At 37.8% G+C, this 23136-nt stretch overlaps 1 protein-coding gene across 2 annotated transcripts in view; it reads left to right on the top strand.

The window, feature by feature from the left end:
• ATL1 (atlastin GTPase 1) overlaps positions 1-23136 on the top strand; it is a 108117-nt gene that overhangs the window by 64426 nt on the left and 20555 nt on the right. For both annotated transcript variants that reach the window (XM_006899199.1, XM_006899198.1), the window contains 2 exons: positions 12187-12279; positions 13667-13805. In XM_006899199.1, coding sequence (XP_006899261.1) covers positions 12187-12279; positions 13667-13805 — 232 coding nt within the window. The remainder of the gene's footprint in view (positions 1-12186; positions 12280-13666; positions 13806-23136) is intronic.

Raw genomic sequence — 23136 nt, 5'->3', positions numbered from 1 at the left:
TGTTTTTCAGCTCCTTCAGCTTAAGAAATGCTGAGTGAGTCCGGCCCTTTTGATTTTCTGACTCCAGCTCTCTGCACATTTCATTATAGTATCTTAGGGACAGTAATTGGCATAATCGAGATCATTTTGGCTAAAGGTCTTCATGATGTAGCATCTCAAGATGTTGACCAGGGGTATATTCTCTATAGACTTGATTGGGATCAGAAGATATGCTTCTAAAACTAATCCCATGTGAGGTGATGGAATGATTAATTCATAATCACATGACCTGCCTGAGAGGCTGTTCATGACAGGCTCCCCCCTTTGATCAAGTACTATTATACGTGATACAATTATAAGAGAGTAACTTTTGAGAGATGCTGCATAGTTTTACAACTTCAGAAGTGTCACTTCTGAGAATATGACTGCCATAATGTGAAAAGAAACTAGACAAAGAGGTGAATACAGGTGTCATAGACCCTTCAGAGACATTTTCTACATCTTAATTTAGTGAGTAGCAACTGGGGTCTTAAAAGCTTGCAAGCAGCTGTCTTAGGCTGAATTCTCTAAAGAAGCAAAATAAAAACCAACAAAAAACCTCACTAAAGAATTGATGGATGGGTGGATGAATGGACGGATGGCTATATACATACGTAGGTAGATAGTTAGAAATAAAGAAATTCGTTTGTTTCCAAAAAATGGCTCACTTGCTTGCAGAGCTGGCAAGTCCCAGGACTGTTAGGTCAGACCCCAAGGATAGGCATGTGGGAAGGCTGAATCTAAGTCATCAACTGGCAGGCAAGGGAATCTCAGGCCAAAGTCTTCAGAGGCTGACATGTCCGAAGTTCATTATAGGAGAGCAGGTTGGTTTGGGGTACTAACCAGTTCAAAATCAACAAGGAAGGTAGGCCACTGGTTCAAGTCTGGAAACTATGAGCCTATGAGCAAAATAGCCAGATGTAGGTTGATGAAACAGCTATCTAGCTTTCCCTCAGAGTTCAAATATATCTGCCCTTAATCAGATAAGGCTAATCATATCTTTGTGGATCCACTTCTAATCCTATCTCATGACCATGTTGTTAGGTGCCACTGACTGAGTTGACTTCCACTCTTAGTGAAACTACAAGTACAACAGATCAGAAGCTCACCTGATCCTCATGTCTCTGCTGTGGTTATGGTCATTGGCGCAGTTACTTTGTCAATCCATCTTATTGAAGGTCTTCATTTCTTCCTGTGACTTTCCACCTTTCCAAACATGATTCCCTCCTCTAGAGACTAGCCTCTCTTGATAGCATGCCCAAAGTGTATAGCACAAAAATCTCACTATTTTTGCCTCTAAGGAGCACCTGGCTGCACTTCTACCAAGACCACTTTACTTGTTCTTTTGGAAGTCTATTGTATGTAAATTCAGTACTCTTTGAAAACATCACAATTCAAAGCCATCAATCCTTCAGTCTTCCTTATTCATTATCATCTTACTCAGGCAAGTGAAGCAACTGAAAACATAGCATGGTTTGCATCAAATGTTCCTTAGTTTTTTAAGTGACATCCTTGTTCTTTAGCACTTTGAAAGGTTCTTGGTAATAGTACAGAATGTATTTTTATTTCTTCACTGTTGCTTCCATGGCTATTGATTGCAGATCCAAGTAAGATTTAAACCTTGACAACTCCAATCTTTTCTCCTTTTAGCATGATGTTGCTTGTTTGTTGGTTATGAGAGTTTTTGTTTTCTTAAGGTTAAGGTATGAAATCCATACTGAATGCTGTCATCTTTGATTTTTTTCAGTAAGTCCTTCAAGTCCTCTTCACTTTCAGAAGCAATATCATGATATCTCTACAATGCAGCTTGTTGACGAGTATTCCTCCACATCTGATGCTACTTCTTCTTCATATAGTCCAGTTTCTTGGATTATTTGCTCAGCATAGAGATTGAATAGGTATAGTGAAAGGATAATCCCTGACATACACATTTCTTAATATTAAAACACTTGATCTGCCAAATTACTGCCCTTTGGTCCATGTACAGGTTATGCATTTTCACAGGAGTAAACATCATTCTGTTATTCTCTGATTTGGGTCAAGTTCCATCTGACATCAACCGTGATAACCCTTGTTCCACAACTCTTCTGAATCTAACATTTCTGGCAGTTCTTTGCCAGAGTTCTGCTCTAGCCATTTTTAAATAATCTTCAGCAAGTTTTTAATTTTGTTTGACATCAATGACATTGTTTGATAATTTTAAATTTTGTTGGATTGCCTTTTTTGCGAATGGGCACAAATATGTATATTTTCCACTTATTTGGCAAGACAATTGTCTTCCAAATTTCTTGGCATACACAACATGTCCAGGAAAAACCTCAGTTGGTATTCTGTCATTTCCTGAAGTCTTATTTCTTGCCAGTATCTTCAGTGACATCAGTGCAGCTTGCACTTTTTTTTTTTTGGCTTCTTGATTATATGCTACATCCTGAAATGGCTCAGTGTCACATAATTCTTTCTGGTACAGTGATTTTGTGCAGTCTTTCTATCTTCTTTTGATCATGTGCCCCTCAATATTTTGCTCATAGGCATTGTAACTTAAGGCTTGAAATCGTTCTTCAATTCTTTTGGCTTGATAAATAAAGCCCAGGAGTGTACTTCCTTTTTCATTTTCTAGCCTGCAGTCCTTACACATTTTTTTGTAATACTTAGTTTTGTCTCCTCAAGCTACCCTTTAAAGTATTCTCCTCAGCTCTCTTAAGTCATGATTTTTTTCCTTTGGCTTTTTTTATTCTAGAGCACATTTCAGAATCTCTTTTCACATTCTTTTGGCCTTTTCTTTATTGTCTTTTTAAACATCTTCTGCTTTCTTCATAGATGATATTCTTTGTATCATCCCATAACTCATCTGGTCTTTGGGCTTTAGTGTTCAGTGAATAAAATCTATTCTTGAAATAATTTTTAAATTGAAGGTCATATTTTTGCTCTTATGAACTTCTTTTAGTGTTCTTCAGCTTCAATTTCAATTTACATATGAATAACAGTTGGCCTGTTCCATACTTAGCCCCTAGCCTTGTCCTGTCTGATGAGAATGAGTTTTCCCACCATTTCTTTCCAGATGTAGTTCTTTTTACTCCTGTTTGTTCCATAAAGTGAGGTTCATGTGTATAATTGCCATAACTTTTTTTAAAAAAGGTATTTGCAATGAATTAATTATTGTTTGAACAATTCTATCATACAATCTCTAGCCTCATTTCTGCCACCAAGGTCGTATTTTCCAACTACTAATCCTTCTTCTTTGGTTCCAATTTTTGCATTCCAGTCACAAACTATTATTAATGAATATATATTAATGCATATTTTATATATTTCAGATTTTAAATTGAAAATAGCCTCAGAAGTTGTTGTTGGTGGTGGTTGTTATTTTTTATCAAGTCACTTGCAACCCATAGCAACCTTATGTACAACAGCTCTGCACACTGCTCTATCCTGGGCCAACCTTATTGTCTATGACATATCCACCCCTATTACTGCCGTCACTGAATTTAGATGCAATCAATTTCCTTATCTTTGACATTAGTAGTTGGTTCATGTATTGAATACCAATTTTTTCAACAGATCTTTATTGTATCCATGTAGATATTTTCCTATCATCACATGACAACATTGTATGTCAGATCAGATCTTGAAATGTTCTTTGATGATAAATGTTACTCTCTACTTCATGTTATTCTAGCATAGTAGATTGTATGATTGATTCAAAATTATCAATATCTGCTGTAAAACCAGACCAGATGCCATGCAAGTTCAAACTGAAGCCAAAGAAAATGAAAAATAGTTCACAGAAACCAAGATACAACGTTAGTGGAATTTAAGAATCATCTCAAAAACAGGTTTGTAACATGGAACACCAATGACTGAAGACCAGAAATGTAGGGGTGCATCAAAGATAGCATCCATGAAGAGAGCAAAAGGTCATTAAAAAGAAGGAAGAGGGGAGGAAAAAACCCAAAATGGATGTCAGAAGAGACTATGATAATTGTATTATATTCAAGAAGCCAATTCAAAAGAAGAGATGCTGAAGTAAAAGAGCTGAACAGAAGATTTCAAAGGACAGCTGAAGAAAATAATGCAAAGTAGAATACTGAAATGTGCAAAGAGCTGGAGTCAGAGAATAAAAAGCAAAGAACTTGTTTGACATTTCTCAAGTAAAAAAATCTAAAAAGCAATTCCAAAATCTCTGTAGATGATCATTGAAATTAATAATAATAACAATAAAAAGTTTTAAAAATCTAAAAAGCAAATTCAAGTATCTACCTGCATTACTGAGAGATGCTATGAACACAATCTTGGATGATCCAGGAAGCATTAAGAGAAGATGGCAGAAATACACAGAATCATTGTACCAAAAAAGAATTAGGTGACATTGAAAAATTTCAAAAAGTACTATATGCACAAGAGCCAATGGTGATGAAGGATGAAGTTCATGCTGCACTGAAGGCATTAGCCAAAAATAAAACCCCAGGAATCAATGGGAGACCAATTGACATGTTTTGACTAACAGACGCAGCCCTGAATATGCTCACCAATCACTGCCAGGAAATTTGGAGGACAGCTTCCTAACAGAATGACGGGAAGAGATCCATTTTTTGTCCCCATCCACAAGGAAAGTTATCCAACAATATGTAAATTATTGCACAATATCATCAGTGTTTCGTGCAAGCAAACTATTGTTGAAGATCATTAAAAAATTGCTAGAATGGTACATTAACAGGAACTACTAGAAGTTCAGGCTGGATTTAGAAGAGGCACCAAGGATATATTATTGCTGGTGTCAAATGGATAATAGCTGAAAGCAGACTACCAGAAGAATGTCTATTTGTATTTTATTGACTATGCAAAGGCATTTCACTGTGTGGATCATAATAAATTATGATTCACATTGAGAAGAATGTGCTTATATGAAATATATACGTAGGCCAGGAAGCTGTTGTCAAAATGGAGTAAGAGACGCTGCCTGGATTAAAATCCGGAAAGGTCGGCTTCAGGGTTATATTCTTTCTCCGTACCTATTCAATCTGTATGCTGAGCAAAAATTTGTGAAACTGGACTCTATAAAGAAGAATGTGGCATCAGGATATGAAGAAGATTTATCAACAACCTGTGTTATGCCAATGACACAACATGCTTGTTAAAAGTGAAGAGGATATGAAACGCTTGCTGCAGAAGATCAAAGTCTACAGCCTTTGATATAGATTACATCAAGAAGGCATAGGTCCTTACTACAGGACCAACAGTTAACATGATAGATGGAGAAAGGGATGAAGCTATCAATGATTTATCTTGCTTGGATCAACAACCAATACTCATGGGACCAGCAGTCAGGAAATCAGGTGACGTCCTGTGTTGGGCAAGTCTGCTGTCAGAGACCTAAGAGCAGTGATGTCAATTTGAAGGCCAAGGTGCACCTGATTCAGGCCATGATCTTCCCAGTTACAAGCTATGTATCAAAAAGCTGGACAGTAAATAAGGATTATAGAAGAAGAATTGATACCTTTGAGCTGTGATGGTAGAGAACAGTGCTTAATGTCTTATGTTGTTGTTGTTGTTGTTGATTGTCTTCGAGTCAAACATGACTCATAGCGACCCCATAAACAAAAGGCCTGAAGCTGCTCTACAACCATCGGCATTTATTAAAGTTCATAGAGTTTCCAGAGGCATGCTATTTAGGAAGTGAATGCCATTCCTGGTTCCAAAATGTCTCATGGACTAACCAAAGAATGAACAGATACGTTGGGAAAAGTCCAGCCAGAGTGCTTCTTGGAGGCAGGGAGGCAAAGCTTCATCTTTCATACTTCGGACTTGTAGCTAGGTGAGGCGATTCCTTGAAAAGGGACATCATGCTTGGAAAGATTGAGGGTCAGCAAAGGAGAGAAGACCTCCAAATAGATGCATTGACGCGGTTACTTCAGCAATGGGCTCTACCGTGTCAAAGGTGATGATGATGGCACAGATAGACAGGGTTCATTCAGGTCACTGTTGATAGGGTCACTGTGAGTCATACACATTAGTAAAAACACATTAGTATAAACCTTTGTTTCTCACAATTTCTAATTCAAATTGGTCTTATATATGGAAAATTAGGAATTATTTTATCCTACTTTGCCTAACTATATTTAAACCCAATCCTCTGCTGTTGAATTGATTCCAAATCATAGAAACTCTGTAGGTCAGAGTAAAATTGTCTCAGAGGGTTTCTAAGACTGTAAATCTTTACAGAAGCAAATTAATTCATCTCTCTCCCAGAGCAACTAGTGATTTCTAATCACCTATCTGTCAGTTAGTAGATGAACACTTAACCACTGTTTCACCAGATTCCTTAATTATAATAATTATACTTTAAAATCTTTTATTATCATTATTTAAAAAGTAGGAGATTTTTAAAATATACAATAAATTCTTCAGCAGTGATTTCAGCTCTTCTGAAACAAAATATTCTGGGTTGAATATCTGTAATGATTATAGTGGCCAAGTAATACCAGAGAAATGTATGACCTCACTGAAAATATGAAAAGCCGTTGTCTTCCTTGTTGAGCTGAAAATTGGAGGAAAAGCAATGAAAAGGCCAAGACAGATGAGAAAGTAAGCCATCCTGTCCTGCAAGCCGCGGTGGGAGTAGTTGGCAGGATGTTTTGTTTGTTGTGTTTTATGTCATTAAAAGAGCCAGTTTACCAGCTTCTTACTGATGGGGATATCGGGCAGGGAACTTGGAAATTTTAACACAGATGTTAATTTCATGATTACTATCTAGACTGATCATTTGAAAAACTAAGACTTCGTTTCCAATTCTACACATGGTTCTCATTATGTCAGCTTGGGAAAATGCCTAGTGAAAAAAACCAAGAAGTGAGATTAAAGTCTCAAGCTTCCCAAGAAAAATGAGAAACATAACAAGTTCACAGAATTGATTTAATTTATCCTGGTTCATGAAACTCTACCTTGTGAAAGTTGTTTCCTAGCTAATCTCAGTTCAATGCAAATGTTTTGAGTATAAATAGCCTAAATACAAATTTATATTTTAGAGAGAACTTTTGTATTTAAAATATTTAATTGCATTTAAAAAATTAGCATGTATTTAAGGATAGTATATAGGGGTTTATTGTTTTAAGTTCTCCTCACCTCAAAAATATCGTATTCCTCCATGTTGTCATCAGGTTCTATCATATTGGGTCCAATTCCTAGCACCTCTTGGTACAATAAAGCAAAATCTCAGCCTCACATGCACTATCCTCATGATCTCATTGTGCTTAAGGCTGTCATTGCAGTCACTGTGTCAGTCCATTTCCTTGAGGGTCTTTCTTTTTTTTTTATTTTATTGTTTTTGTGTGAGTGTACTGTCAAATCAGATCTGACTGGTACAGGAGGAGATTGTCCCTCCTTCCTTGGAAGAGCGTCTGGTGGATTCTAACCGTGCGCCTCTGGGATTGTAGTTGCAGCTCCTTACCACTAGGGTCTTTCTTTTCATTGACCCTCCACTTTTCCAAGCATGCTGTCCTTTTCCAGGGACTGCTCCTCCTAATAACATGAGCAAATTATGTGAAATGAATTCTCTCTGCTGCTAAGGAGTTTTCGGCCTGTACTTCTTCCAAGACAGATCTCTTTTCTTTTGGCATTCCATAGAATAGTCAAAATTCTTTGTCTACACCACAGTTCAAAAGCATTCATTCTTCTTTTTATAAAATTTTTTTTATTAATTTAATGAACATTTACAGAGACTTTGGATTTCTGTTCATTCATTGTTGCTTTTTTCCCTCTGCCAACCTCCCCCCAGTTTGCTCTTCTCTTTGAAAAATAAAATAAAAATTATTTTGTTGTTATACAGTCCCTCCCCTCAAGTCCACTCCACTATGCAGCCTTCATTTTGAAAAGTAAAAGAAAGGTACTTTCTTTGTTTTACAATCCCTTCCGCCAGGTCCACTCCACTATGCAGCCTTCACTCTGGACTCCTGTTATGACAATAATACCTAATCATATATCCCTTTTAAACAGTTCTCTCCCTCATCTGTTTCAATGCAGTAAACATAATTTATCCCAGCTTTCTCAGTCTCCCCCAACCCCAATGTCAGTCCTGTTTTACAACAGTGGCACTATGCAGTATTTATCCTTTTGTGACTGAGATATTTCATTCAGCATAATGTCCTCCAAGGTTATCCATTTTGAATAATGTTTCGTGAGTTTTTTATTTTTCACTGCAGCATAATATTCCATTGTGTGAATATACCACAGCTGCTCTGTCCATTCATTTATTGATGGGCACTTGTATTGTTTCCAACTCTTTACTACTGTGAACAAAGCCGCAATAAACATGGATGTGCATATATCTGCTTAAGTGGCAGTTTTGGTCTCTTTGGGGTATATTCCCAGGCGTGGAACTGCTGCATCAAATGGTATCTCTATTCGCAATTTTTTGAGAAAGCGCCGTACCGCCTTCCAGAATGATTGCACCATTTTACACTCCCACCAACAGTGAATAAGGGCTCCAGTTTCTCCACAATCTCACCAGCATTTGTTTCTTGCTGTTCTGTCAAATTTTTCTATTCTTACTGGGGTGAGATGATATCTCATTGTTGTTTTGGCACTTTTTCTTTATCCTTCTTTATACATCTTCCAATCTTCACATGCATATGAAGCAATTGGACATTACCATGGCCTGGGTCAGTTGCACCTTAGTCTGTAGATGGACCCCTTCAGTTTTTAGCAATTTAAAGAGGTCCTTGGCAGCATGACATGGTGAGATTTTGCCTCACGTACCGTGGACACTTTATCAGGAGAGTCGAGGCCCTGTTGTTGTTTAGTGCACCATTGTAGCTTCTGTGTCAGTGTATCACATCGCAGATCTTCTTCATTGATGACTTTCTACTTTGCCAGGCATGATGTCTTGTGAATGTTGTCACTTGCTTTTATTTGCATTATCAAATGAGCTATAGAAAGCTCTATATAGCAAGATCTATTTTTATATACCTTTCACTATTTTATATGAGCAGCTCACTAGTGATATATTGCATCATGTGTTGGTCTCCTAACCCAAAGTTTGCTAATTCAAACACACCAGCTGCTCCTTGGAAGAAAGATGGGCAGTTTCCCTCCATTAAGATTTAGAGCCTCTGAAACCCAATAGAGGGTCATTATGATTGGAAACTATTTGATGGCAGTGAGAGATAGTATATGAAAGGCTGCTTAGTATAGTGATGCAACCAGACAACCAGGTTTAATACATGGCCATGTGGTTGTAAGCATGATATAAGACTGGATAGTTTGTTTTATTCAATTCTTGAATATACCATGGACTGCTAGGAGAACAAACATTTTCATCCTGGAGAGGGTGAAGCCAGGATGCTTCTTGGAAGCATGGACTCTGAAGCTTTGTCTGACATGCTCTGGGCATGATGCAGGGAGGAACCAGTCCTTGGAGAGGGGTATCATGCTTGGGAGAGTGGAGAGACAGCACAAGAGAGAAAGACCCTGGATGAGCTAGATTGACTCAATGACTGGGGTAATGGGGGTAGGTGTGTCAGAGACAATGAGGTTGGCTCAGGACAGAGCAGGATTCAGAGCTGTTGTACATAGGGTCACTATGAGTTGCAAGCGACTAGACAGCACATAACAATAACATAGTATTAATGTGAGTTGAAACAGATTAGTGACAACTGACAGCAACAATTGGAAATGAATCAAAATGTAAATGTACAAACTATAAATTACAAAGGAACTCGAATGACTTAGTGTTAAAGAGTTGTACTACCAACCACAGGACAAGTGGTTTGAATCCACCAGCTGCTCTCCAGGAGCAAGATGGGCTTCTTCCTACCACATGATTACCTGCCAGCTAGGAGTTGGTTCTGATTTGATGGTGCCAACAACAATATAAAATAAAAAGAAAAAAGTGTAAAGTAATTAGAAAAATTAAGAGCATACATTACTGAAGGAATTATGTAAAAAATGGAATAAGATTTCAAACATATGACTTAGTACAGTCTCAAAGAAACTCAAAGAAAGCATGAACTCTCTTTTTTTCTGAGATTAAAGAAACGATGGTAGTAGAAGATAAATATTTAGCTGAATTGTCAAGGAAAAAAATGGAAGAGAAAAATTAACATTACAAAGATCAGAGATAGGTTAGAAATGACAAAGCATAGAAAAATAATTATTAGAAATCAAAGGAGATTAAAGTTGATAGACTTTTAAAAACACACAAAATGAAAGGGAGGGAGGAAAGGAATGAAAACAAATGTATATTAGAAATAGTACGCCTTCGGAAACTCTATGAACTTTGATAAAAGTTGAGAGTTGTAGAGAGGCTTCAGGCCTTTTGTTCATTGGATAGCTATGAGTCATGCTCGACTCAAAGTCACTCAACAGGGTCACCCATTTTGAATAATATTGTATGAGTTCCTTGTTTTTCAGTGCAGCATAGTATTCCATTGTGCGAATATACCACAGCTTCTCTACCCATTTGTTTGTTGATGGGCATTTAGGTTGACCCTGGAGGACATTATCCTGAGTGAGGTATCTCAGTCACAAAGGGACAAATGCTATATGGTGCCACTGTTGTAGAATTAGGCTGGCATTGGGGTGGGGGTAAGACTGAGAAAAACTGGATGAAATATGTTTATGGCATTGAAGTCTATGTGGGAGAGAATAGTCTAAAAGTATTATATTTTAGGGCATTATTTTTATCGTAGGAGTATGCAGTGAGGGTTGCAGAGTGGATTATATTTGGGGGTAGGGGGTGGGGTTTGGGGAAGTGCGGGGGTGATTGTGTACCAATGAGGGAGTTTTTCTTTTGCTTTTCAAGGAGAGGAGCAAACGGGGGGGGGGTTTGAATTTTTAAAAAAAGGCACTCAACAACAACAATAACAATAAATATGAAAGAACAATTCTATTACCAGGGTCAGAGTTATCATGTTAAGGTTCAAGGGTTCTCACTCACTTGCATTCCTTCCAAAGCCCTGGGAGGGACACTAGTAATGTGTTCACATGGTCATTATTTCTGTAAAATTTGCATTTACATTCAACCTGCTGTTAGTGCTGCATTAATGCCACAATTTCACATCAAGTCAGGATAGTGGTAACTCTCCAGACTCACTCACTACCATCAAGTCAGCTCATAGTGATTCTTCCATTGGTGCCTGAGGTTGTAAATTGCAATGGCAAGAGACTTCCCGTCTTTCTGTCTTGGAGATGCTGGTGGATTTGAACTGCTAGAGATTGATTAGCAGCCTTTGGATTCGCGGCTTGACTGTCTGTGGACTGTGCCCTAAAGCTCCACAGTGTGAGAAGAGAATGAGAGGAAAGAGGAGCAGGGGCTTCCAGAGTGCGGGGCGCTTCCATGTCTTGGTCTCGATACTGCTCCTCCGTCTGTTCTCTTTGTAGAAATCCGCTGCACTGTACACTTACTCTGTAAAGGTTTCCATGTATTGTCTGTATTTTTAAAAATTTAAATATTAAATATGACTCAACCTCAGAGTTTGCCAAACTCTTTTCTTAGCTTCAAAAAATTGTGTGTGTGTGTGTGTGTGTGTGTGTGTGTGTATATTTCATTTTTTTAGATGAGTATGTACATATAGCATAGCAAAAAAAGTTAAAATCATTTAATTAAGAAAGGAATACCAATGTTACATTTTATGCCTACATTCAGCTAGAGACATCAGAAAAGAATACTTCTAAGAATGTGTTCCACACAAAATCTAATTAAAATTACATAGCATCAGTCAGCCAGTTTGAGGGTCATCTCCACTTCTTATCTCCTTAGAGGGGTTCATTTGATACTTTGTGGGCAGCTTTCTTTAACACTGAATGTAAAGAGGGGCAAAAACTACTTACAAACTTTAGAAGTTTTGTATTTGCTTTTTGATTCCATAAGTCATAACTCTTTGAGTCAGAACTGATTTACAGTGGACCCTCCAGCGAGTTTTCAGGAGGCTGCAAATCTCATGGGAGATTTCCCACCTTTCTCCATTAGATTCTGGTCAGTTTGAACAGCCAGAAAGGGGGCACCTCTGAGTTGGCAGCCTGACTTCCTACAGGCTATGCTGCCAGAGCATCCTGTGGTTATCACCTTGCCTACTATTTATGAACAATAATGTCATTTTAAATTTTTAAAATAAAAAAACCAAGGTGACATATGAAAGTTCCCATATCAATCCTTTCTTCTTACTATTTTCTTAGAGTCTGATATTTCTTGTTCGAGACTGGAGTTTCCCATATGAATTCTCATATGGAGCTGATGGTGGTGCCAAATTCTTGGAAAAACGCCTCAAGGTTTGTTATATAATCTTGGTAGATGTTGAGACAGCGCTGAATCAGTGTTTCTGTGAACAATAGGATGACATAATGCTTATTCCTGCAGTATACTCACAAATTCTAGTGTGATTAAGACAATTTTTGCAGTCACTATGTCAGTCTAGATGTGTGAAGTTTCACCAGCAGAATCTAAAGTGTATTAGTTTTGTTATTTCCTGAGTAAATCCTCAGTAACCATAATCTGTTACCTTCACAATGTCTTTTATCAACAAGCTAAATTGATATTTAATCAGATACTTTTATTTACAATTTTAAATACTATAAGTAATTTTCAAATAGATGGATTAACTGGACATTAATTATTCCTAAAGACAAAACTTTTGCTTTTAAGAACTACATCAGTTCAAGACTGTCAGTGTATATATCCAGATTCATGATCTTTTTTGGGTTCTTGGTCTGGTTTTTTTGTTTAGAAAAATTTTTAAAGTCAATAGAAGTATCTAATTTTTAGATTTGCAAAGACAAATTTGGGAAATTTTGCTAGTAATTTACAAGAACAGAATTTAGAAGATCTTCCAATTTTTAAATCATATTTCAATATTTTATGAGTTGTTCACATTAAACAAATATCACAGAAATACCTATGTAAGAAAAAATACCCAATTGTTGCTAAAAGAAATTCTCAGATAATGATGGATCTCTAAATTTATTTCTTTATGCTTACTTTTAGGTTGTTTGTCTATCTTAAAAGTTGTCAAATACATTGTTTAAAAAGCCATCTAATTTGTAAATAAACCCATTTGTTGAGATACCTTTTAGGAATTTGGAGTTTGAACCTGTAAGATGACAGGCGTCTTGAGTATATCCTAAAAAGTTGGTAGTAATATCTTATGACCTGCTTGTGTCTCCTATGTGTAGTTTGAATTAAAGAAAATTTGAAATTGTAAAAGAGAGTTCTTTGGGCCTAGTGGTACCGAGTTCCACTCCATCCTGAAGGATTGTAGTTCAAATCCACCAGCTGCTCCACGAGAACAACATGGGCAGTCTTCTTCCATGTGATTTACACTCTCTGAAATCCCACTGGAGGGTTAGATATGAGTTAGTTTTGACATGATGACACATATTGACAACAGCAACAAAAGCTAGAGTAAACCCAACTAGTTTGTACTAAAATGTGAGAAAACCTATCTTCATGAAAGAGTAAACATTTGTTAGTTGTTTTAGTTACACTATGTGCCTGCTTTATCTATTCTTAGATATGGGGAAATTTACCCCAAGACTTTATTCTTTCAGTAGCAGCCCTGTGATTTTTTTTTTTCTTGTGGGCCCAGATAGACATAGGAATATAAGACACCAATTCGTTCTACAGTGAAAAAGTTTGAACTTCAGAACAATTTATTCTTAGGTCTCAGGGAATCAGCATGAAGAACTACAGAATGTTCGAAAGCATATCCATTCCTGTTTCACCAAAATTTCCTGTTTTCTGCTACCTCATCCTGGCTTGAAAGTAGCTACCAATCCGAACTTTGATGGAAAACTAAAAGGTTTGTTTATCTTTTGATAAATATATTTATAAGGTCATGAAAAGCTATCCATGACTACTTGTTTACTTAACCCACAAATGTGAAGCTGATGATTAGAAACTATCAGGAAAATTGGAAATCTAGAACAAAGAGAGAAATTGCCCCCCTTGATGAACTATGGGTGCTCTCTGTACACACTGACTAGGAAGAAAAAGCTAAATATTGTATTAACCCAGGAGACAGCCACCCTAACCCTCACCTTTGTGTATCAAAAAATTCTCTTTAATGCCTTTGTACTTAATTTTCCTTATTTACATTAATGAGGGGGAATAAATGTCTAGGGCCCTAGTGAATAAGAAGTTGTGCTGCCAATCCAAAGGTAGGTGGTTTGAATTCCCAAGCTGCTCCATTTCATAATTGGGTTATCAATCTTTTTCTTCTGAAGGCCCTGTAGTATTCTGTAAACTTGCAGACTCTTGTCTGAGTTGTCATGGTCAAATGTCTTTTCCCAGTCAGTAGGTTTTATCTTCACCCTATTGGGAAACATTTTTATGCACACAGGAACTTAATCTTTAGATGGTCTCAGTCATCAATGTTATCTCTGTTTGGGCATTTCTGCCTGCCTGTATTTGCCCATCTCTTATCCCATAAGTTAGGCTTTCTAAATTTGGTCACATTTAGTCTCTCATGATCTTTATGGTTTGGGGCTTTACCTTTAGATCTCTGATCCACCTTGATTTGATTTTTGTGTATGATGTGAGATGTAGATCCTGCTTCACCTTTCTGCATTTAAAATTCCAGGAGGGTTGAGTTTTCTGTTTTTTTAAAAAAATACTGGTTTATTTAAAAAGTTCTCTTTTTTATCTTTTAAAAACCTTTCATTTTTAATTTTCTTTTTTTTTCTTTTTTATTGAGATTTTAATGAAAGCTTATAAAGAACTCAGGTTTCCAATCATTCATAGTTACACATTTTCCTCCCTGCCCCCTTCCCAGATCGCTTTTTTCCTTTGGGGAAAAAAGTCCTTTCATTGTTATACAGTTCCCCCTCTTCACCCCCACCAAGTACACTTTACTTTGCAGCTCTTATTCTGGACTCTTATCATGTCAATAATACCTAATCACATATTCCTTTTATACAGTTCTCTCCTCCTCTGTTTCACGGCCATGTAGATTATTTATCCCCTCTTTTCTGAGTTTCTCCCCAGCCCCCATGTCAGTCCTGTTTTTTAACAGTGCCATTATGCTGTATTTGTCTTTTTGTGACTGAGATATTTCACTCAGCATAATGTTCTCCATGGTCATCCATTTTGTATAATATTTCATGAGTTCCTTGTTTTTCAATGCAGCATAGTATTCCATTGTGTGAATGTACCACAGCTTCTCTATGCATTCATTTATTGATGGGCACTTGGGTTCTTTCCAACTCTTTGCTATTGTGAACAAAGCAGCAATAAACATGGGTGTGCATATATCTACCTGGGTGGCAATTCTGGTTTCTTTAGTGTATATTTCCAGAAATGGAATTGCTGGGTTAAATGGTATTTCTCTTTGCAACTTTTTTTGAGAAATCGCCATACTGCCTTCCATAGTGGTTACACCATTTTACACTCCCACCAACAGTGAATAAGGTTCCAGTTTCTCTGCAACCTTGCCAGTATTTGTTGCTTTCTGTTCTGTTAAATTTTGCTGTTCTTACTGGGGTGAGATGATATCTCATAGTTGTTTGGTTGGTTTGTTTTATGATAACAGATTTTTTTTTTATTTAATGAAAGTTTACAGAGACTTAGGGTTTCCAGTCATTCACTGTTGCACTTTTCTCCCTGCCCATCTCCTCCCTTATAATTCATTATTCTCCATGAAAAGAAAAAGAAAACATAATAAATGAATGAATGAATGAAGAAAGAGAAAACCTCTTTCACTGTTTTGCAATCTCTCCCCTCAAGTCCACTCCACTATGCAGCCTTCACGTTACTCTTCTGTCATGAAAAGAATACCCATTCATATGTCCCTTTAAAACAGTCCTCTCCCTCATCTGTTTCAATGCAATATACATATTCCTCCCCTCCTTTTCGATCTTCCCTCAACCCTGATGTCAGTACTGTTTTACAACAGTGGCCCTATGCAATGTTTGTCCTATTGTGACTGAGATATTTCACTCAGCATAATGTGCTCCAGGGTCATCCATTTTGCATAATATTTCATGAGTTTCTTGTTTTTCAATACTGCATAGTATTCCATTGTGTGAATATACCACAACTTCTCTATCCATTCGTTTGTTGATGGGCACTTGGGTTCTTTCCAACTCTTTGCTATTGCGAACAAAGCTGCAATAAAATGGGTGTGCCTATATCTGCTTGGTGGCAGTTATGGTTTCTTTAGTGTAAATTCCCAGTAGTGGAATTGCTGGGTCAAATAGTATCTCTATTTGCAACTTTTTGAGAAAGCATGGTTACACCGTTTTATACTCCCACCAACAGTGAATAAGGGTTCCAGTTTCTTTGCAACCTCGCCAGCATTTGTTGCTTGCTGTTCTGTTAAATTTTGCCATTCTTACCGGGATGAGATGATAGCTCATATTTGTTTTGATTTGCATCTCTCTTAGAGCTTTTGAACATTTCTTCATGTGAATGTCTTTTTTGGTAAAGTGTCCATATCCTGTGCCCATTTTTCAGTTGAGTTGTTTACCTTTATCTTGTTGTGGTGCTCGTGTACTTTATAAATTCTAGATATAAGTCCCTTATCTGATTGTGGTGGTGTTGTTAAGTGCCGTCGAGTCTTAGGCAACTCATAGTGACCCTATGAAAGAAAGTCCTCAACACTTGTGTGACTTTCATTTTTTCTCCAGGTCCATAGGATTTCCAGAGGCAAGCTATTACAGAAGTGGATGCCACTCCTGCTTCTAAGCTTGTTTTAATTGGGGAGCGCCACCAAACACTGTCCGCCATGGATAACCATTAACGCATTTGACATATCCGTGTCATAGTGTTCAGCCTCACAGCAACCACAAGTTATCTCTGTATGGCACGTGGACATACCAGGGATATACGACCTAAAACAATGTTTGAACAAAAACAATGAAAAATAGGCCATGTTATTACCAAATATTTTTTTTCCTAGTCAGTGGCTTCCTTTTTTACCCTGTTGAAGTTTTTGGATGTACATAGAGATTTTATTCTTAGAAGGTCCTATTCATCTATTTTATCCTCTCCTGTTTATAGGTTATTTAAAAAGTTCTTACACATTGTTTTTCACACTGAATCCTTTCCATTTCCTTCACACACCTCACCACCACCTGTCAAAATATGTGAGCCTATGATTGACCACCCTCCACCCCCAACCCATCCTCATGCATCTGCTCCCCTAATCACCCCAGCCCCACTCCCCTGGACCCTCATACTCATTCTACAGTAATGGTTTTATACACTATTTGTCCTTATGGTATTGAGTTAGTTCACTCACCATAATGCTCTCCACTCCCTCCCAAGTTAGGTAGTGATTTACAAAATCATTGCTCCTGTGTGCTGCATAGTGTTCCATTGTGTGAATGTGTTATAGTTTTTCAATCCATTTGTTTGTGGTTGGACATTTGGGCTGTTTCCATGTTCTTGTGATGGTGAATAATGCTGCTATGAACATTGGTGTACAAGTCTACGTCTGTGCCTCAATTCTCATTCTCTCTGGGTATATTCCAAGATGGAATATCTAGGTCATATGGAATTTCTATGTTCAAGCTTTCTTAGGAGACTTCAAACTGCTTTTCAGAGTGGTTGTACCATTTTACAATCCCACCAACAATGTATGAGAGCTCCTTTCTCACCACGTCGTCTCCAACATTTACTACTTGCTGTCCTGTTAAACTTTTGACAGCATCATTGTTGAAGAGGTTGTCACTTCCCCATTTGATCGGTTCTTGTAGATAGGTAGGTTAATTTCTAAGATTGGGCAAGATTTTGATCTGTTGTATAAAGGGTTGCTATGAGTCAGAATTAAGTTGAAGCACCTAACAACAGTGAACACATAAGGACCCTCATAGCCTGGTACACTGTGCTTGGGCTGTTAACCAAAGTTGAGCATTTCAAATCCACAAGCCTCTGCAGGAGAAATCTGGGCAATCTCCTCTTGTAAAGATATAAATTCTCAGAAACTTAGTGGAGGTTTGCCTGAGTAAAAATCAACTCAGTGACAGTAGTTTTAGTGAACACAAAGAGTCTCTGAGTGGTGCCACTAGTTAATGCACTCAACAGCAGCTAACAAAAAGGTTGAAGGCCTGAATCTACTCACAGCCAGCCTGGAAGAAAGTCCTGGTTATCTCCTTAGGGAAAAAAAATCATCCATTGACATTCCTGTGGAGCACTGTGATGCACACGGGATTAGAATCAACCCAACAGCAAGTGGAGTTCACACCTAGAGCTCCTCATACAGTGCAAATATCTAATGGTTCCAGTGTGGTTTTGTATAAATTGCCTAAAGAGAAGGCCTTCCACAAGGCCTCTCTTCTCTGGAATTGAGAAGCTGTAAACAGGCAGAGGAGGGGCAAACCTTCAACAACAGGCCTTTATTGGCATACAAAAATACTCTGACTTGTCCAATTACTGTAGTATTTTGCTACTATTCTTAGATTAACTGATATATTTTACAATAAAATTGGTCAGGGAGCAAGTTTAAGAAAATCACATGGAAATGAATCCTATTTCTTAGCACATTTGTTCTCACCAAAATTTTACTCACCTATCTAACACATGAGTTTGCCTAAGTGGCTAGGCTTGGAAAAAGAGAAATCAAACATCACTTCAATTGTGCAGAAAAAGTTCCATTTTAAGGAAGCATCGTATAATTTATAGGAATGCTGCTATATTCCCCTTGTGTGTAGAAATGTTCTACTTTGCTTCAGTTTTCTTGGGCAGTTCTGGAGGTCGGCTCTCTACATTACTTTTCCCATTCCACCCTAAATTGTGTGGTTTACTGTGATTTTTATCAGGATGTTTTGCTAGCTCTTCACACTGGTTTTCAGAGATGATATCTATGTGGCTGCCTAAGGGAAGAAATGTCTGAATAAACAATTCTGTAAGAATTATTCTTGGATGTTAATTTTTCTTATTTTCCCTCACACACTTACAGAAATTACTTTGTAGTTCACTATCAATAGTGATATTTGTTATAATTACTATTTTCCACAGCCACTCACATTATTGCAATTATCCTTAACTGTTGCAGTGTTATTAAAAGCTTATACTATGATTATATTTAATTACTGCTCATTTAATAGCTTACGACATGTAAGAAATCAAGGGGATCCAGAGTGCTAAATCACATTTATTCATGCTCCTTTCAGTCACTTGTCACCACCAGGTGCCTATTTTAGCATGTGTGTTGAGCTGCTAATAATTCGTCACCAAGAGTTATCCCTGCTTTTCATTTGCTCTTTGCTGTTGTGCTTTATGTAGAACGTCCAAGTAACCACATCATAAATTGCAGCACTGTGGCGAGCTCTGGTGGCCTAGTGGTAAGGAGCTGCAACTACAATCCCAGAGGCACACAGTTTGAATCCACCAGATGCTCTGCTGGGGAAGGAGGGACAGTCTCCTTCTGTACCAGTCAGATCTGATTTGACGGTACACGCACACAAAAATAATAAAATAAAAATTTTTAAAAAAATGCAGCACTGCGTCCTTTGTAGCTCCAGAAAGACATGAATACAAATGCCTCACAGTGTTTCTTATGGCTTGCCAGAACCAGATAATCCTAAGAAATCGCTTGGTTAATTACATAGCAGTGCTGCACTGCTGTTTTTGACGTGGAATTCCTATAAAATGTACATCATTCCTCATTTATTGTGACAGGTATTTTATTTGACCTACCTTCTGAATTCCTAGTAGTTTTACAAAAAGTATTTGACAAAATATGAAAACAGAACATCATCCTGTGTAATCATCGATCCACACGTTTACTGAATAATGCAGTAGGCCAAAGTTTGTCGGCATTACAGTTGTTATATGCCCTCAAATCATTTGCGACTCATAGTGACTCTGTGTACAATAGCCCTGAAACCTACTCTATTCTGTGCCAACTTTACTGTCTCTGACACACCTACCCTCATTACTACAGTCACTGTATCAATCCATCTCATCGATGGTCTTCCTCTCTTTCTCTGTCCCTTCACCCTTCCAAGCATGATGTCCCTTTCCAAGGACTGTTCCCTCCTTGTAACATGCCCAAAATATGTCAGACGAAGCCTCAGAATCCTTGCCTCCATGGAGCAGCCTGGCTTCACCTTCTCTAGGATGAACCTGTTTGTTCTCCTGACCATCCATGGTATATTCAACACTGTTCTCCAGCACCACAACTCAAAGGCATCAATCCTCTATCATCCCTAGTGATTGTCCAGCTCTCTGACACATAGCAAGCAATCAGAATCCCAGAACATTTAATTGTGCTTTTGTGAGACCTATACTTGGACCCAGAGGCAGTCATCAGAACAAAGCAAGGAGATTCTGCATGGTTCAAAATCAGGAAGGGTGTGTATGCCAGGGATGTATTCTGTCTCTATGCCTGTTCAGTCTATATGCAGAATAGATCAGACTGGGATGTATGAGGAGGAATGTGGCATCAGGATTGGAGGTAGACTCATTAACAATCTGCGTTATGCAGATGACACAACCCTGCTTGCTGAAACTGAGGAGGACCTGAAGTGCTTGCTGCAGAAGGTTAAGGACTGCAGCCTTCAATATGGATTGAAGTTCAACATCAAGAAAACAAAGATTCTCACCACTGGGATAATTGGCAGCATTATGATAGACGGTGAAGAGATTGAGATAGTTAACAGCTTTAGTTTACTTGGCTCGATAATCAACACTCTTGGTAACAGAAGCCAGGAAATCAAGAGGTGAATTGCATTGGGAAAGTCTGCTGTCAGGGACCTCTCCAGAGTACTAAAGAGCAATGACATCATTCTGGGAACTAAGATGCACCTGATCCAGGTCATAATCTTCACAATTGCTTGCTATGCGTTAGAGAGCATTACAGTACCCCTTTCGAAATCTGAATGAAAGCAGAAGTCATTCTAAACTCTTTTTACTGGACATAGTATGTAAAAAAATAATATGTCAAATTGTTTTTTAAAGATCTGTTTTATGTACCCTTCATACAGTTCAGAGGGTCTTGTTCAGGGTTTGTTGTTTTGTTTTTAAAAAAATACACCTTTTTCATCTATTCAGTTGCTTGTATATGTTAAAGCAACATATTGGTAGCTTACTTTAGGCTACATAAATTCTACTTCTTGGAGTAAATCCAGATTCACTGCCAAAAATATGTCTTTAAGTGTTTGTATTGTAAACATCCAACATAGAACTGAATGCTGTTGTAACAGAGATTGGTAACAAATAACTTTTTGGCCAATTTGGAGAGAACTGTTTCAGCCAATTAATTCTTTTCTGAAATTCTTTTCCTACAAATTCAGTATGGACTTTTAATTGATGCTATCCAGTAATTTTCTTGTTGACATGGGTCCCACTAGTTTATAGTAATCCCAATATAAGTAATGCAGCATACACTGGCAGCATTTTGACTCAGTACTATGTCTTGAGAAGCCCCTAGATTCCTTCATCTGTTAACATTTTTATATTCTCTTTTTGAAATTAATAAGATGTTCTAATAAACTTTAAAAAATAAAGTTATCTAGTGAGCAGCTTAACTTCTTCAGAATTGCTCTATAAGAATATAAGAACTCAAGTTCAAACTCATTGCTGTCGAGTTGGAGCCACCTCCTATCTGACCCTCCAGCAGGCAGTCAGGAAGCTATTAAATCACACAGGCGGACATTGCTCACCTTTGTCCTGTGATGCCACTGGTGGATCTGAACGACCCACTTTTTGTTTTTTAATATGAGGTAGTGATTTGCATGTTAATTATTTTTAAATTTTTAGTTTATTTTGGCTTGCTTACAAAGTTCTTATACATTGTTTCATACTTTCATTCACATTGTTTCGCTCATTCCCATTCATTGTTTTATCATCATTGAACTATACCCACTATTACTCTCTTTCCAGAGCCCTGCCAGTTCTTTTCTTTTTCATTTCTTTTACCCACCCCTCCCTCTACCGACCAAATTGTGTGGTCCTCACCCATTTTCCTTCTCCCCTCCTTAGATCCTCATATGCCTCTTTCTACAGTAGTTATCGAGTTCTACATTAATCGTCTTAAGCAGTATTTGTCCTTATGAGACTGAATTAATTCACTCAGCATAATGCTAGCCAGTCCTTCCCAAGTTATGTAGTAATTTTTTAGATCATTGCTCTTGAGTGCTGTGTAGTATTTCATCATGTGAATGTACCACAATTTCTCAACCATTAAACTGTGGTTGGACATTTGACTGTTTCCATTGAACTAGTCTTCTTTAGGTTAGCAGCACAACTCCCTACAGACACCACCACCAAACTCCCTCCTTTCATTTATTGTTGTTGTTGCTTGACATTGAATTTGAACGGACTTATAACTGACCCCTCTGGTGGGCCTTCAGAGGCAGTAAACTGAACAAGATGAGATTCCCTATTTCTCTCCAGTGGAGCAGCTGGTGGATTCTAACCACATGCCTTTGAGATTGCCCCTATATGAATTACATAGTTGCACATAAATAATTGAACCATAGCCTATTTCTTTTGAAAAATGTGAGTTATCTTTGAGAATGCAGATGTAATTGTTCTCATGTAGGAAATTTCTTCCCAATTTTACTTAATTGTAGGTGAAATACCAATCTCTTCTTATGGTTTCACAATCAACACTCTTGGCACTAGCAGTCAGGAAATCAAAAGACAAATTGCATTTGGACAATGTGATGTCAGGGACCTCTCTAGAGTACTGAAAAACAATGATGTCAGCCTGGAGACTAAGGTGCACCTGATCCAGGCCCTGGTCTTTGCAATTACTTGCAATGCATCAGAGAGCTGGACAATGATGAAGGATGATTAAAAGGAGACTAGGTGCCTTTGAGTTGTGCTGGAGAAGAGTGTTGAACATACAGTGGACTGCCAAGACAACAAACAGGTCTGTCCTGGAGAGGGTGAAATCAACCTGATCCTTGGAGGCAAGGATTTTGAAGTTATGTGTCACATATTTTGGGCCCATGGTCAAAAGGGACCAGTTCTTGGAGAAGGACATCATACTTGGATGAGTAAAAGGACAGCACAGGAGATTGACTCAGTTACTGGTGTAATGGGATTAGGTGGGTTAGAGATGATGAGATTGACCCAGGATAGGACAGAGTTCAGAGCTATTTATATATGGTTGCTATGAGTCTCAGGTCATCTCTGGAGATGAAAAGACAAGGAAAAATGGGGTTGCCTTTATAGTAAAAAAA

This window comes from Elephantulus edwardii, unplaced genomic scaffold (assembly GCF_000299155.1).
Source record: "Elephantulus edwardii isolate Elephantulus edwardi_28Jun2011 unplaced genomic scaffold, EleEdw1.0 scaffold00247, whole genome shotgun sequence".
Classification (NCBI taxonomy): Eukaryota; Metazoa; Chordata; class Mammalia; order Macroscelidea; family Macroscelididae; genus Elephantulus; species Elephantulus edwardii.
This window is presented reverse-complemented; position numbering and strand designations above follow the sequence as displayed.